Source organism: Neoarius graeffei, chromosome 5 (assembly GCF_027579695.1).
Source record: "Neoarius graeffei isolate fNeoGra1 chromosome 5, fNeoGra1.pri, whole genome shotgun sequence".
NCBI classification, from domain to species: Eukaryota; Metazoa; Chordata; class Actinopteri; order Siluriformes; family Ariidae; genus Neoarius; species Neoarius graeffei.
Genome location: NC_083573.1, coordinates 32,320,338 through 32,338,081, shown reverse-complemented (window position 1 = coordinate 32,338,081; position 17,744 = coordinate 32,320,338). Strand labels below are relative to the sequence as shown.

Here is a 17,744-nt window from a genome sequence, read left to right as displayed (position 1 = left end):
ACCTTTTATTTTTGTTCCGCGGCTTTCTCAGTTTTGTTTGACGTAATTTATTTTGGTTGCGATTCCAGCTTTCTCGTTTGCGCTCCCTGACTTTTTGCTTGCAGTTTTGGCATAAACTTCCCGTGTGGGTGGGCTGTCCAGGAATGCATTCCCATTGGCTAACTTGTGTTTGACTGACAGCTATGCTCAGCCATTTCCTACTCGGATTCTGGCGGACTGTTTGACGAGTGACCGATCCATTGACGGTAAACAAGGATGGAGTGGACTTCAGTGGCGACTGTGATATTGAATTTACACTTTGTTGAATTAATTCAATATCATAGTCGCCACTGAAGTCCACTCGATCCTTGTTTACCGTCAATGGATCGGTCACTCGTCAAACAGTCCGCCAGAATCCGAGTAGGGAATGGCTGAGCGTAGCTGTCAGTCAAACACAAGTTACCCAATGGGAATGCATTCCTGGACAACCCGCCCACACGGGAAGTTTGTGCCAAACTGCAAGCGAAAAGTCAAACGAGAAAGCTGGAATCGCAACCAAAATAAATTACGTCAAACAAAACTGAGAAAGACGCGGAACAAAAATAAAAGGTTTCTGAAGAGTAATAGACTGATATTTTGCACGATTACACGAATAATTTGTTTGCCAGTCTAAAAAAATCGACTTCTTTTTTTGTATTTTGATTTGTCGTTTTTGTTTGATATTTCAAAAGTATTGTATGAACATTTTGGCACAAAATTGATTCCATAGTTTATTAGTGTGATGATCATGATGCACATGTTGTGCTTTAGTGTTGTCGTCTTTGTCTACTGCTTCAGGTGGATAAGAAGGAGCTGACGGGCAGAACACTGCTTCCTGTGCCAGGCTATAAGGAGAAGGTGGAGTTTGGAGTGCTGGTGTCCTTCTCTTATAAGATTGAGGGGTCAGGTAAGAAGGGAGATGTGTATTTTACACACGCGCCCGCCTTGATCAGCCGTCACATTATGACCACTGACTGGTGACGTGAATAACATTTGATTATCTCATTACAATGGCACCTGTCAAGGGGTGGGATAGATTCGGCAGCAAGAGAACACTCAGTTATTGAAGCTGATGTGTTGGAAGCAGGAAAAATGGGCAAGCGTAAGGATCTGAGTGACTCTGACAAGGGCCAAATTGTGATGGCTAGATCAAGGGTTCTCAACCTTTTCTACTTTAAGACCCACCTCTCAGGGGCGTAGCTAGGATTTTTCAAGGGGGGGGTCACACACTGCCTGGCAGCCTGAGTACATTATGTAACAAAAAATAATTACCATTGCTAGTTTTAGGTAGCTTAGAAACCGGCTCTTCCATTATTGCTGTTTCTTCCACGTTTTCTTGATGTTGTGTTCTAGAAACGGCACTAAAACTTAGCTTCGAAACCACAAAATGCAACTTTGATGGAAAAAATATATAATAAACTGCTTCCCTCTCTTCACGTCGAAAGAAGGAGGAAAGTTTTGCTTGTTTTGACATGGCGAATTATTAACACAAGAGGAAATACTCATAATTCGCAACTAAAAAGACTGCAGCTACACTGGCAGCTTGACCATGCTTTCTAGTGCGATCGTCTTGTGCAGAACTGGGTCAGTCTTGCGCACCTTGGCTCGTGCACCTGAAGGTGCGCCTGCGTGCGCGCCTAAAGAGCTCCGGCACGCGCGCTGTTAACAAAGAATACCTGTCTTTAATCGATGAGCTATGTTTGGGCTGTTTAAGGACCGCGCCCATGCAAGGACGATGTGAAGTATTACGCTGCGTCTAGTGTGCCTTAGAGAGCCTTGTTCCCTGTCCCTATCCCTGTTCTTGTTGACCTCCTGGTTTTTCGACTCCTGTTTCTCATCCCTTGATCTTGTATAGTTTTGCCTCTGATATTCTGTCCGCGCCTCGATTGACCTCCTGCCTGTTTCCTCAATTACGACTTTGCCTGCCGTTTCAGACTGTTTGCCTGTTGGGTGCGTTTCATGCACTTTATGCTCATATCGCACTGTGTATTATTTAACATGTTTGCACTTACATCCGCCTCTCCCGCACACACTCTGACAAACTGGGTTTTCGCACGCAAACCACAGAAAGTCAAGGTTATAGAAACTCTAATGAGGCTGAGGTGACAATCTAGTTTAAAAAAAAAAAATGTTAGAAAAATTACAGTGGGCACTTTTCTAATATTCTTATGCAGCTATTGAAAAAATGCATGGTCCGACAAAGGGGGGGGTCACGGGCACCCTTGGACACCCCCCCCCCCCCCCCCCCCCCACCTACGCCCCTGCCTATTCATACATGTAACGAGTTCAGTGTTTCCCACAGACCAGGTAGCAATTTGTGGTGCTCCACTGTGCTGATGAGGGAATCGTGCGCGGTGGAGCCGGTCATTGGGGTGTATGCAAAGTGTTTACAGCGGGCGGTGTTCAAACACACAGTATTTTTCTTCAGAGTCACCTGCTGGGACTATTTTAAAGCTACAAGAAGCATTTGAGATTATTCAGTTCAATCTAAATTCTTTTAAGTTCTTTAAGAGAAGACAGCTAAAACAGTTTTTCCCAGAACCCTGCCTGGTTTCATTCCTCGACCCAACTTTACATTACAGGGCAGGCCATTAGTTTGCTGGGCTTGATGTTGGTGGAAAACCTGTCTTTTAAATTTATGAAAATTACTCACCAAAATTGAAGTTAAAGTTTAGTTTTTACCTTAGTTTTTTGCCTTTTTGGTGGCAATCTTTCAATCATTATTCCTTGAATGTCAACTAAAGAAAGTGCAAAAAACAAGCTGGAGGTTTTTATTTTAAACATTTGAACTCAACACTTACCTCAACCAATACTAAAATGAAATAAATAGTATAATGTAACAAAATAATAAAAAAATAAACTATCTTAATTAGATGTAAGAAACCACTTAAGGTAACACCAAGGCAACTAACAATAATGAAAAAGCATTACCCTAATTGGTGCAAAGCCTGCATGCCCTATCAGAACATTTAATTCTGCGTGGCTTCCTGAAAAAAAACTCAAGTGCCCTACGTGAGCAGTATGCATGGAGAGGAGGAGTGGGCGAATCAGCTGCCAGTGTGTGTGCGTATCAGTGATGCAGTGATGGTTTATCTACTTCGCCAATAAAGCTAATAAAGATGTTTCTTAAAATATTCAGATTTTATGCTTCAGATAGCATCAACTAGGCATCCCTGCGAGCATAACATTTTATTTAGGCTAGTGGGAAATCCTTATTTATTGTGAATGTCAAGCCATTATTAATAACTTGCATGAATGCTGAAGCGGGATAAACGGGATAATGCAATAAGGCCGGTTCCTCGCGTCAAGCTGCTGCTGTCTGCATCAAAATTGGTTTATAGCCTGACTCAGGGATGTCCGTTTCCCGTAAGCCAAGAAGGCTATGATAAAGCTCATCACGAGCACAACGTAGGCTACCTTTTAAAATAAGGGGTCGGAAGGCGAATCGGGAAGGGTGCGTTATTTTTAATTAGCCTAACAGGCCTACTTGCAGTCCGGGTATATGCGCAAAAGGATTGACTGAGAATCCAAATCTGATGACTAATGATCCAAAAGTGGAGTCTGGTCGATTAACACAAGAATTTTATTGCCATGTTTGTGTACAGAAAAACAAGCAAGTTATTAAAACCAAGAAGCACACTCAAAAGAAGTGGATATAGAAACCACTCAATGGGATTGATCCTTACACGCTAACAAAGAAGGATTTTTCCTACGAGTTGTAAAATTATCCATCCGTTGATTTGATTTCCCCGACATCTCAAACTACCTGGTGCTGCAGACATCGTTCTACACGGACACACAGATGAAAACCTGGAAGAGCATGGAGGTGTACAACTTTTTATATGTGTCTGGGTTAAATATCTGGGGATCAGGACACTAAGATAGACGGCGGCAGACAGATCGAAGTGCAGGAAGAGTGTTTATGAGCAGGCGTGATGTTTACAAAAGCAAAACAGAAAGCAGAGTATTTAAACAGTGTTATAAACATGGCTAGAAACAAACGTGACCGTGATGATGATGATGATGCTTCGCAAAGTCTCTGTGAAAACAGCTTCCGTAGCCGCACATACTGATTGTGCTCACATCAGTATCGGGTGTTTCCCATAACGACTGGGTCCCTAGCGCGCACACAACACGCTCCATGAGCACATGTAGCGGCTCAAGCTGCGCCAGACTCAAGCATGCAAAGGCGTGAACAGTTAAGTGTTCACCTGCTGTGTGACCACAACTTTTAGCTCACCTGTATATCGCCACCAAAATGCCTCATTTTCATCGATAACCTATTGCAAGCTGGAGTGTGACCGTAGCTTAATGAGGCGGATGTGATGTCTGATGCAACCCAGCAATTACTTGTTACTACAATGAGTAAAAAATTAACTTCAACTTGGGGGGAGGGGGGATTGTGGCCCACTAGATGGTGCTTCGCAGCCCACTGGTTGAGAAACATTGGGCTAGATGACTGGGTCTGAGCATCTCCAAAATGGCACATCTTGTGGGGTGTTCCCAGTATGCAGTGGTTAGTACCAAAAGTGGTCCAAGGAAGGATAACCAGCGGCAGGGTCATGGGTGTTGAAATATGCCCCGGATGTAGTTCGTATGAAAAATACAAGTGACGTATTTCCCAGTAAAACTCCTGTGTCCTATGTAATATAAACACACACACACTTCATTTAAAATAAAATTCTAAAGTTATCAGCTAATCTTTGGTTCTTTCCTTGCACAGATGACGAGGTGGTTGTAGCCACCACACGTATCGAGACCATGTTGGGTGATACAGCTGTGGCTGTGCATCCTGATGATCCCAGATATCAGGTATAGACATCTCCCTTTTTCTCCTTCCACTACTATTTAACTGTTTTGGCTCTTTCAAAATGGCTGTGTTTACATGGCAAGATATTTTTGACAGTCTGGAATGAATGTGTCTTTTATATCATGTTAAATGTCCAACAAACTTGTAGCTTGAAAGCTGGACGGCCTTTCGAGTTCATAAAATCGGTGAGATTTGGTTCTCTCTGAAATTTGGTCATTGTGATATGTCTATTTCTGTAATATCTCACAGAATATCAGGCCATTCTGTGGCTGGGAAATTATTTCATTTGAAGGGATTCCCAAGCAAACAATGTGCATAAAATCATGCAGTCAAGCAGACAGAGGAAGTCCGTGTGCGCATGCACAGGTTTACCTTGACTGCGCACTGACAGTTACGTCATTCTGTCGCTAAACGAACAGCTGATCACACCTAGGTGCTCACTGAGCGACAATATTTATGAGTTTGGTCCCTAGTTTCCTTTCCTTCGTATATAACATAACGTCTTTTATTTTTTTCACGGTCCGGTTTCCATCAAATCCTGCGCTCTGATTGGCTGGCGAGCAGGTCCGTATCCTACGATACGGACCCCGGTTATGGGCATCTGGCGACTCGCTCGTTCACAACAACAAACATCGTAGCAATTTTTGTCAACATTTATTTTCGCATTTCTCAGGAGAATAGCATTAATTTTACAGCATGGATAGCGATAACGACAGCGTTCACAGCGAAAGCGAGTTTTACTACCCTGAGGAAGAAGAAATAAAAGAAAACATTTCAGGAGAAAGCTAAAAACCTGTAACTGTTGCTAACGCCGAGCAAAAACATGGCTGAATGACTCAATTTTGTATAAATGGAGGCAAAATGTAGTTTTTTTTTTTTTCCTGCCATGGAAGTGCACTTGTATACCGAGGAGGAAGCAATTTGCATTACAGCCGTGAATGAGGATTCAAAATGGCGGCTCGGCTCGGTTTTCCCTTTCGGGCGCTCTCGTTTTCTGTTAGAATTTGGTAAATAAAAAATAAATATATTATTTACCAGCTTAAGGTTGGTCCATATGGTGAAATACCGTGACCTCGGCACAGAGGACCTCGCTCAGTACTTTCAAGACCTCGGTCACGGTATTTCACGATACGGACCTCCCAGCTGGTAAATAATATATATTCCTTCTCGCTTTCCGTTACTGTAGTCGGTTTTTCATGTTTCATTCGCACACTCGTGTCCTCCATTTTTCTCTCCTGTTTCAAATTAGTATCCCACAATGCCTTGCGTGAACGGGGAAAGCCCACCAAGTGATGCGTGACGTAGTATCTTGAATTGTGTCATGGTGAAGCTGGAAAAAATAGCGGAGAATTTAGGGCCATGTGGCTCTAAATTCATTAAAGGTAGACTCCCTTTCAGATTTTTCCAATTTAGGCCATAAAAAGAATTTCCCCGACACCCATTTATTATTATCTCATCTCATTATCTCTAGCCGCTTTATCCTGTTCTACAGGGTTGCAGGCAAGCTGGAGCCTATCCCAGCTGACTATGGGCGGAAGGCGGGGTACACCCTGGACAAGTCGCCAGGTCATCACAGGGCTGACACATAGACACAGACAACCATTCACACTCACATTCACACCTATGGTCAATTTAGAGTCACCAGTTAACCTAACTTGCATGTCTTTGGACTGTGGGGGAAACCGGAGCACCCGGAGGAAACCCACGCGGACACGGGGAGAACATGCAAACTCCGCACAGAAAGGCCCTCGCCGGCCACAGGGCTCGAACCCGGACCTTCTTGCTGTGAGGCGACAGCGCTAACCACCATGCCACCCCATTATTATTATTTATTATTTATATAAATTTTTTTTTGTGTGTGTGTGGGGACCAAAAGCTACTGAATTTGAATCACAGGCTTCAAATTTTATTCCCCCCCCCCAAAAAAAAAGAACAGTTAATGAATTTAGGGCCCCGTGGCCCTCAATTCTCTGCCATTTTTTTCCCCCCTCACCATGACCTAAACCATGATACTACGTCATGCATGACGTGGTGGGGTTTCCCCGTCCGCAATACATTGTGGGATACAAATTTGCAACCTGAGAGGCAGCACAGAGAACAATGGAGCATGTGAGTGTGCGCATGAAACACAGAAGACCGACTACAGTAACGGAAAGTGAGAAGAAAAGACCCTGTATTGTGAAGGAAAGGAAACGCAGGACCAAACTAATAAATATCAGAGATGGATATCTATCTATCTCACTCCTTCAATCAAACTTTAGAGATTTTTTTTTTCCTCTTTGCTCGTGCTCATTTCTGAAACAGGTGGGTTATACAGGAAATTCACGAGGTTATACTAAAGTCAAGTTTAAGAAAGTCTATTTAGTGGCATTACAAAGATAGTGGAGTGTTCGTATTCCTAAAGCTATTACTTCTGATCAGTACGTTTGGCAAAAACATGAGCAAACACAAAAATCAAAAAGATGAATGTAACAGCTTCCCTGATATAGTGGACCCTGAAACAGGCAGGCGGGATCACGGTCACTTTCATTTTTATCTTTTTTTAAACTGTCACTTAACACACAACATGCTTTTCAGCAGTTTCAAAATAAACCGTGTACCACTGTACCGACGTGATTTCAGCCATAGGAAGAGATCCTCACTTCCTGCTCCTCGTTACTGCACACAAACACATACACAGATGGCACCGGGATCGCGCTCCATTCACAAACCGGCGCTCGACCACGCCCCCGCTGCCACAGTGAAAAAGAATCATATACTGTCTTGCTCAACGAAATAAACTGCACAGTATGATAGCGAATTGAGAGGTTGTTCACCAGAAGTGGTGCAATATAGGTGTATAGTCTAATTACACACTTTCACTCAGCGCTCTTCACCATCGAAATGATAAAAAAGGATCTTCTACGTAAACTATCTAATGCACAGGAATAATATTTACATTGTGAAATCGATACTTAATTTTCGTTATGACTAACGAATATTGGCTAGAATACACTCGATGAAGAGGCTGTCTGTCAGCTTTTCTGCAGACAGAAGATCAGGAAGGCACCTGGCCCAGATGGTGTGTCACCCTCTTGTCTGAAGGTCTGTGCTGACCAGCTGGCTCCCATCTTCACCCAGATCTTCAATAGATCCCTGGAGCTGTGTGAAGTCCCCTCATGCTTCAAACGCTCCACAGTAATCCCGGTTCCTAAGAAAACCAATATCACAGGACTGAATGACTACAGGCCTGTTGCCCTCACATCTGTAGTCATGAAGTCCTTCGAGAGACTGGTGTTGTCATACCTGAAGGACATCACAGACCCCCTGCTGGACCCCCTGCAGTTTGCCTACCGGGCAAACAGGTCAATGGATGATGCAATAAATATGGGTCTACACTACATCCTGCAACACTTTGACACTGCAGGGACGTATGCCAGGATCCTGTTCGCGGACTTCAGTTCGGCATTCAACACCATTGTTCCAGACATCCTCCACACCAAGCTCACCCAGCTCACTGTGCCCTCCTCCACCTGTCAGTGGATTACAAACTTCCTGACTGACAGGAAGCAGCAGGTGAGGATGGGGAGCATCATATCCAGCACTCGGACTATCAGCACTGGCACCCCCCAAGGGTGTGCGCTCTCCCCACTGCTCTTCTCCCTTTATACCAACGACTGCACCTCAAGAGACCCGTCTGTTAAACTCCTGAAATTTGCGGACAATACAACGGTCATCGGCCTCATCCGAGATGGTGACGAGTCTGCATACAGACGGGAGGTTGAACGGCTGGTCTGTTGGTGCGGTCAGAACAATCTGGAGCTGAACACGCTCAAAACTGTGGAGATGACAGTGGACTTTAGGAGGAGCCCCCCCACTCTGCTGCCCATCACCATCACCAACAACATTGTGACTGCTGTTGAAAGCTTCAGGTTTCTGGGTTCCACAATCTCTCGGGACTTGAAGTGGGAGACCAACACAGTCACTATCATCAAAAAGGCTCAGCAGAGGTTAGGGCTGAACGATTTTAAGAAAAAATTGAATTGCGGTTTTTCTGGCAGATATTGCGATTTCGATTTCAACCACGATTTTTTTTTCTTTAAATCAAGTTTCAGTGCAAATTAATTAATACAATGAATTCCATAAAGCTAATGCAAGAATGAAAACTGAGGTCAACAGATTTAAAATGTAGGCCTGTTTATTAACATTGAGTGCCTGAGGAACAAGTTATAATAACTTAAAATAAAAAGAGAGCCATCTTTCTTAAGTAAACTTTTGCTTCTTTTACTTTTCCCATCTACAACATATCAGACATAAAAAAAAAAAGGTTGATCAATGGCTCAGCAGCATCAAAATATTGCACTTTTGTAAAAGAATGTACATAAGCATTATAAATTATAACTAGAGCCAACAATTCCCCTGTGGGAAATAAGAGTGATGCAGTGGCTGTAGCAGTCGCTATTGCAGGGCCCCTCCCTCCTGTATGTGTGAGAGAGAGCGATCACCCCTCCCCCACCCGCGCGCTCAGAGACAGACAGAGAAAGCGCAGTTTTCCCTCAGTGCACTCCCTCCAAACGACGAGGATTTACACAAAAACGGAAGATGTTCACAAAATTCTTTCACACTGAGTGCCACAAGGCTTTCCTGAACGTAATTTTTTGCCTGTAGTGTAAAAAATCAGGACAATTTATTGATGAAACAAAACATGGGTCAGTAGTTTAGGAGCACTGAGAAAAACCGCGGCTTTGACGATCCCAAAATCATGTTGTCTGAGATCGCGATTTTCGGTCGAAAACGATAGATCGTTCAGCCCTAGCAGAGGTTGTACTTTCTGCGCCAGCTCAGGAAGCTCAACCTGCCTAAGGAGCTGCTGACACAATTCTACTCTGCCATCATTCAGTCTGTTCTTTGCTCTTCCATCACTGTTTGGTTTGGATCGGTCACCAAACAGGAGAAGAACAGACTGCAATGGACAATAAGGTCTGCAGAGAAAATTGTTGGTGTCAACCTGCCCTTCATCCAAGACCTGTACCTGTCCAGAGTCAGGAAATGAGCAGGTAACATCTCTGCGGACCCATCACACCCTGGTCACAATCTGTTTAATCTTCTCCCCTCAGGGAGGCGATATAGATCACTGTATGCAAAAACAACCAGACACAAGAACAGTTTCTTCCCTCAGGCTGTCTGTGATGAACAGCTAAAATCCACATTCATATATCATTAATATCACTTGTAAAATATCTGCACACTCGTACCATCATTCTGTGCACACTGTATGTTATATTTATTTATCTATTTCATACTTGACTTACCTGGATTAGTTTGCACTATGCACCTATTGCACCTTTTTTTCTTTCTTTTTTTGTTTGTTTGTTTTGTGTATATGCTTTTTTATCTGTTTTATACTGTGAGAGCTAAGTGAAACCGGAGTCAAATTCCTCGTGTGTGTCCACATACCTGGCAATAAAAGTGTTTCTGATTCTGAAAATCAGACTTCAACAGGATGAGTGACCAGGCTCAAGTTCACCTCAAAAAGATACATATTTGGGCTAATTGCAGCACGTTATTCTCTAATTACAATATTTAAGATACGGAGAATCAGAGCAGGAAAAATCTGGACATCATGTTCTGACTGATAGCTGAACCGAAATGAAAAACCTTCACATAAATAACAAAACGGGAACAGAGTGGGCTAATTGATAATCTATTTATTACCCTGTTCATCAGAATCGCTAGAGGAGGAAGACGACGACTATGACACTACATGCTGAGGCTCATACGTTCAGAAATTCGTGGGTGGCACGGTGGTGTAGTGGTTAGCGCTGTCGCCTCACAGCAAGAAGGTCCGGGTTCGAGCCCCGTGGCCGGCGAGGGCCTTTCTGTGCGGAGTTTGCATGTTCTCCCCGTGTCCGCGTGGGTTTCCTCCGGGTGCTCCGGTTTCCCCCACAGTCCAAAGACATGTAGGTTAGGTTAACTGGTGACTCTAAATTGACCGTAGGTGTGAATGTGAGTGTGAATGGTTGTCTGTGTGTCAGCCCTGTGATGACCTGGCGACTTGTTCAGGGTGTACCCCGCCTTTCGCCCGTAGTCAGCTGGGATAGGCTCCAGCTTGCCTGCGACCCTGTAGAACAGGATAAAGTGGCTAGAGATAATGAGAATGAGACGATAGGGAGAAACAGACTAACCAGCATTTGATGTGTAGGATCCATTGGCTCCGTCATATTTTCTGTCACAACTTAAGCACTGAACTTGCAACGCGAATGTTATGATTAACTCCTTGTCTCGCGGCAAAATGACGCAACTGGGTCAGTGCATGGTCAAACGTAAACCTGTGCATGCGCACATGGACTTCCTCTGTCTGCTTGACTGCACGAAGCGAGCAATTTCATGTACGTTATTTGCTCGGGAATCCGCTCAAATGAAAAAACTTCCCAGCCACAGAATGGCCTGATGTTTTGTGAGATATTACAGAAATAAACACGTATCACAGTGACCAAATTTCAGAGGGAACTAAATTTTACTGATTTTATGAAATTGAACGGCCGTCTCGCTTTAATTCTGTCAAAAAAAAAAAAAGGTGGAAATCTGTGATTTGAGTTCAGTAGCTTTCGGTCCACTAAACAAAAATAATTGGGTGCCCGGGGGGGGGATTCTTTTTATGACCTACACTTGAAAAAGCTGAAAGGCAGTCTAGCTTTAAATTCAGTAGTTAAATCTCCATTTACATGCAGTGTTGCATGAAATGGAAACGACTTTCTGAACGTATGAGCCTCAGCATGTAGTGTCATAGTCGTCGTCTTCCTCCTCTAGCGATTCTGATGAACAGGGTAATAAATAGATTATCCATTAGCCCACTCTTCCCGTTTTATTCATGTGAAGGTTTTTCATTTCGGTTCAGCTATCAGTCAGAACATGATGTCCAGATTTTTCCTGCTCTGATTCTTCATCCTGTCTTCCTCTTTTCACAGCACCTGAAAGGAAAGGTAGCAGTTCATCCGTTCTGCGACCGCAAGCTGCCCATCGTGTTCGACAACTTCGTGGACATGAGCTTCGGAACAGGTGAACGCTGAGCATGTCTTGGTTTGTACTTTTCAGAACTCGATGGCTGATAATCATCACCGTTCTCTTCAAGATTAAGCTTCGTTTTCAGAACCTTGTTGTCTCTTTGGCTTCCAGTGCTGATTAAGTGGTGGCATGAATGTTAGCTGAGGTGAAAAAAGATTTAAAAAAAACATTTTTTTTGGCTGAACTTTATATTATTCCTGTAGGCGCGGTGAAGATCACGCCTGCTCACGATCACAACGACTACGAAGTGGGTGAGAGACACAAACTGCCTTTTATCAACATCCTGGATGAGAATGGCTTCCTCATCAATGTTCCTCCTCCATTCCTGGTACACACACACACTACATGTGAAGTCTTGACCTTATATTACCTTGTGTTCTGTTTCAGCTGATAGTCAGGCTAGGTTGTGTATGTACTTTTAATATTTGTAACTAGTAACCGCTGATAATTGAAGGCTCTAAGTCATGCTTTAAAATGGCGAGCAATAGAAATATACTTTTTGCAGGCACAGGATTCCATTAAAACAAAAAAAACCTATACAGTAATTTTGCCAAAGATAAACGATATTCCACTGAAATTGGCATACAGAACCCATTTTACAAGTTTAGGTATCCTTCTGATGATGGGTGTAAATAATATTTGGAGGGGCTGAGATCAGAACGGCCTTAAGGCCAATTTATGCTGACAACCCAGTCCTCGCAGATAGCGTCGCAGACAGTGTCTGCGTAGCCCCCCCCCTTCGCAGACGCTCTGCGCGCACCTCCCAAAAATTGTGACCACTGCAGAAGCCTCGCAGACAGCGTCGCAGACAAGAGGGCTGTGATTGGTCCAATCTACATCCGCTGTACACGCACTTCCGCTTCCCTACTTTCCCGGTTTGTTTTGTTTTCATGACCGGCATTTTTAAAAACACGAGCGAAGATGGAGCAGCACGAAGAGCGGTTGATCGAGGAAGTGAGGAAGTACATACATCTATACGACTCCAGTTGTAGTCATTATAAGTAACCGGAGGATAAACACTCCACTAACCACACCCACCAACTACTCCTAGCGATTTCGCGACTTCGCGCCCCCTTGCGTTGTGGCGGTGAATAACATCGCGCATGCCTATTACTCCCCGCTCAACAATAAATTACAACTGTCTGCGAAAAGCTATCTGCGAAAGCCTTGTCGCAAGAGCATGCAGAGGCCTTTATCGTGTAGTTTGTGTAATGTCTGTTACAACTGTGATTTTTAGAAACGATTTGTCGTGAGAAGAATGGAGATAAAATAGGTACCCTATGGGTCCATGTGGCTCCTGCTTATAAATAAAATAGTTTTCTGATCCCATGTCCATACAGTAAATATAGCATATATGGGTCCGTCTCAGAAACTGGTCTCTCATTTGGGACATTATTGTCAAAAAATAAATTTTCTAATTTTTTTTTTTTTTGCATTTACCGAACACTCAATGTTTCTTTTGTCATGTTTAATAAGAATAAAGATAGTATCTTGCTTTATCTGGCCTCCACTGTGGAAATATTTTTGATTACAATTCAAATCTCATCTCATTATCTGTAGCCGCTTTATCCTGTTCTACAGGGTCGCAGACAAGCCGGAGCCTATCCCAGCTGACTACGGGCGAAAGGCGGGGTACACCCTGGATAAGTCGCCAGGTCATCACAGGGCTGACACATAGACACAGACAACCATTCACACTCACATTCACACCTACGGTCAATTTAGAGTCACCAGTTAACCTAACCTGCATGTCTTTGGACTGTGGGGGAAACCGGAGCACCCGGAGGAAACCCACGCGGACACGGGGAGAACATGCAAACTCCACACAGAAAGGCCCTCGCCGGCCACGGGGCTCAAACCCAGGACCTTCTTGCTGTGAGGCGACAGCGCTAACCACTACACCACCGTGCCGCCCTGATTATTCACTTAAATATGAATAATATGATACATTTTGGGTATTTGATATGGCGAAATAGGACACAATGGAAAAATCAAGAACACACCGGAAAGATGAGAATAACGGCGCTGGTAAAAGAACAGCGACTGTACCGGCTGAAGGTCGCGTGGGTCTCTGCTGCAGCGCGCGAGCAACGGGACATCACTACCGCACCGGATGGAGCGCGAGGCGGGGGCGGGGCAAAATGACTGGCCGTAGATTCTATCAAAAGTTCCATCTAAATTGACCATGGTTGCAAAATATTAGCCAAAAATACGCAAACACTACGAAATATGAAAGTAAGATGAAAAAGAAACATTCTTTTGCCTTATACTGCAAGACTAAAACAAAATAAAACTGTCAAAACTCACCTTTTCAGTGATAACGTCCGAACAGATCACCCGCGTAACAGAAAGACCGCAAATGGAAGCGCGATCAACTTCTAACTGTTGGAGTGGAAAATTCCATTCTACACATGCAAATTGTTAACGTGTGTCCTTCCCTGCACACAAATAACACGCTACGGTAAAAAATAGACCACAACTCATTTTATAGCTCAGAAATTCATACAAGACCAGCTACCATCGTAACATATTCTGTAAGAAACATATTCTATACCGAACTTTCAGCTTTCGTTTTAAAAAACAAAATCGCAGATTTATAACTCAATTTTTTTATATGGCGTAGTGATTTTAAGTTCGTGATTTTAAGTTCCTACTTTTGGTGAGGTCGTGACCTTGACCCTGAGGCTTTCCGTTTAGATCAAAACACACGATCGTATTGGTTTTGGGTCTGCGGAAAACGGAGTTACGACGGTGATCAAATATTTTGCATGATGTTTTATTACGGTTATGATTATTCTGTGAGCGCACCAATCCTTAGGTGTATAAAGTTACAACTTAAAATACAATTAGTGATAACTGTAGACTTTTCAGTGGACTACAACCTTTTTAAGGGAATGCGATGTAGTCAACCATTTATCATGTCCCAGATCAAGCCGCCATTTTTCCACAAATTTGCAGAATTTTTGCCAAATTCTGAATAGAGTATTCACATCAAAGATTTAGTTTTATCTGTATAATTTCTTTCATCATTTTATTTCAAATTAAAACCAGCATCACCATTCAAAACCGTATAGTTTATTGACTGAGTATATTTAGTGGGGTACCCCCACAGTACCCAGTTTCTGAGACAGACCCATATACATGTTATCAGTGATACTCGCCTCATCACTTGCAAGCAGCACCAAGCTGTGAGCAGCATCAGGGCTTGGAGTATTTTGTTTACTGTGTTTTGTTCAAAATACAGTGCTGTGAACTGTATTTTCAAAATAGTACGAAAGCGCTTGTTCATGAATTGTCAGCATTATTTAGTACTAATGAGCACGTTTTGTTTCACGAGTGTAGTGTAAAGACTCGAAATTAAACCGAATAGCAGAAGTTTGATATCGGCTTCTCGATATATCTGCCAAAAAGCTAAAAAAAACCCTTACAAAACCTTTCAGAAGGACCAGGCAAAAGCTGTGATAATCAAAAGGTAAATTTTCTTAAAATAAACACCGCTTACTGTACTTGATATCGAATCAGTAGCCTTGGCGAACCACGAGGTGAATTTCGTTTATTTGCCGATTATCTTCTGATACTACGAAGTTATAACGAGGTTTCTCTTATTTAGTTTCTGGTTCTGATTGGCTCTGAAGTTTATCAAGAAGTAGAACGGGTAATCAAACTTGATCAGGAAAAGTGCTGATTGGTTATGAAGTTTCGTTGCTGTTACTCATTTTTACATTCGTACAACACCATGACCTACTCGTTCTTGTGTACCTTCGAAAACGCGAGATCAACTGTTCGTATCGCGAGATCACGATTCGTAATGTAATTACGATTTGTAATGCGTATGCGCATCTGCAGTGCGCTATTGTTCCACTCATTCTTACAACACGATGACATAGTAGCTACTGCCTCGCTTTGCCTCTGTGAGGCAGTAGCCGCAAAAAACACAAACATCGTTTCTTGTACCATTTTGCTCAAAGGTTTAAAATTGATTGATTGTTGCCCACTGCAAATGGAATTGAAAGGTTAAATATTGTTTTTCTCGGTAGGGCATGAAACGCTTCGAGGCGAGGAAAGCTGTGCTCCAGGCCCTCAACGACATAGGCCAGTTTAAGGAGATCAAGGATAACCCTATGGTGGTGCCAGTGTGCAGGTCAGTGCATTGATGTCTCAACAGCTTCACACTACAGCTACAACTGTCCTCCTGTAAGGGAAAAGAGGAGCGTACTGACCGAGGATGTGATTTTTCCGGAATTCCGGATTTTCAGGCATAACAATGCGACCCTCGTGAATCATGCAAATTCGTTTTTTTTTTGGGGGGGGTAGGACCACATTATCCATAGGCAACTCCAATGAGCCACGTGCACATAATAACCTACCCTAGGTTAAGCGGTACCAATAATAAAAACTAGAGACAATTCCCCTGTGGGAAATTGTGAGAGTGATGCAGTGCGCGTAGCAGTCACAGCTGCAGGAGCTGAGCTGCACTGTGTGAATGTGTAACTTGCCATGAGGCTTCAGGCATGTCTCAGTCTGAGAGGGAGCAGCCCCTCCCTCCTGTGTGTGTGTGAGAGAGAGAGCGAGCATCCCCTCCCCCACCCGCGCGCTGCGCTTAGACTACGTTCAGACTGCACCCTGAAACGACCCATATATGATTTTTTTTGCCCATATGCGACCTGTATCCGATTTGTTATTGACAATCTGAACGACACAGATCCGATTTTTTTTTTTTTTTTCACATGCGACCCAGGCCGCTTGGATATGTGGTCCTAATTCTGATGCATATCCGTTATTTTCACATGTGACTGCAGTCTGACCGGACAGGTCGCATTCATGCGACCTACACGTCATCAACAAGAGACAAACGTCACTATTCTGCGTTGGCTAATCCCGCCTCTTTGGTGGAAAACAACAACATTTGTACAGTTTTCAGAATTTAAATAGACTTTTTTATAGAATTGATCAAGCTAATGGTGGATTTGGTTGGGACCTGGATGTTGATCTGTTAGCCTGATTAAATAAAACAGTTTCTATAACTGATTTATAACTTAAACCATCCTGTATTACGAGATTATAAGATTGTTCTGGAAATTTCCAGTAATTTGACACCTTCAGTCTCATTAGTCTGTTGCCCACATTAATCAGATTATTGTGCGAGTTCCGCTGCCACCACAAAAACCACATCGCCAGGTCTCGCCTCATCTCCATGCTTTACTTGCAAACTTGAAGAGTGCGCTTTTTTTTTTTTACGTATTACGTAGATGTGCTTATTACGTGTCAATTTGCGCATGCGGGACACTTTTGGGTCGTTTTCCATTCATATTGGAGATCGCATACAAGTCTCATATAATTGGTAATGTGAATGGCCTAACAAAAAAATCGGATTTCACAACAAATCGGATATGGGTCGTTTCAGGTTGCAGTCTGAACGTAGTGTTAGAGACAGAAAGGCACACAGAAAGGGCAGTATTTGCTCAGAGTGCACCCTCCAAACAATGGGGATTTACACGAAAACGGAAGGAGATATTCACAAAATTCTTTCACATTGAGTGCCACAAGGCTCTCCTGAACACGTTGATGTAATTTTTTTGTCTGTAGTGTAAGAAATGAGGACGCTAGAGCGAGTTAAAAACGAGTGACTTTTCTGATTTTGCAGTACAAGCGCTGCCACGTTTATAATGGGAGTCTATGGGGAAGCGCGGCTGTCCTCTCCGTACTTTCAGGCTTCTCATTCAAAAACTGTAAATCTTATCGTGTAGGTAGACACATCGTGTGAATCAGGACATGTGTAGCTACTACTTTTGAGAAAATTATGTGTGTAGAGTGAAAATTGTGGCTGAAAACAGTTTAAATGAGAAAGTTTGAGCTATTTTTTCAAGCTCTC

General features: G+C 43.2%; 1 protein-coding gene across 1 annotated transcript in view; it reads left to right on the top strand.

Annotated features, from left to right (window-relative positions):
* The window catches only part of vars1 (valyl-tRNA synthetase 1), a 113,498-nt gene that overhangs the window by 53,832 nt on the left and 41,922 nt on the right, over nt 1-17,744 (top strand). The window contains exons 12-16 of the mRNA XM_060921557.1: nt 817-925; nt 4,742-4,830; nt 11,776-11,866; nt 12,076-12,200; nt 15,910-16,013. Coding sequence (XP_060777540.1) covers nt 817-925; nt 4,742-4,830; nt 11,776-11,866; nt 12,076-12,200; nt 15,910-16,013 — 518 coding nt within the window. The remainder of the gene's footprint in view (nt 1-816; nt 926-4,741; nt 4,831-11,775; nt 11,867-12,075; nt 12,201-15,909; nt 16,014-17,744) is intronic.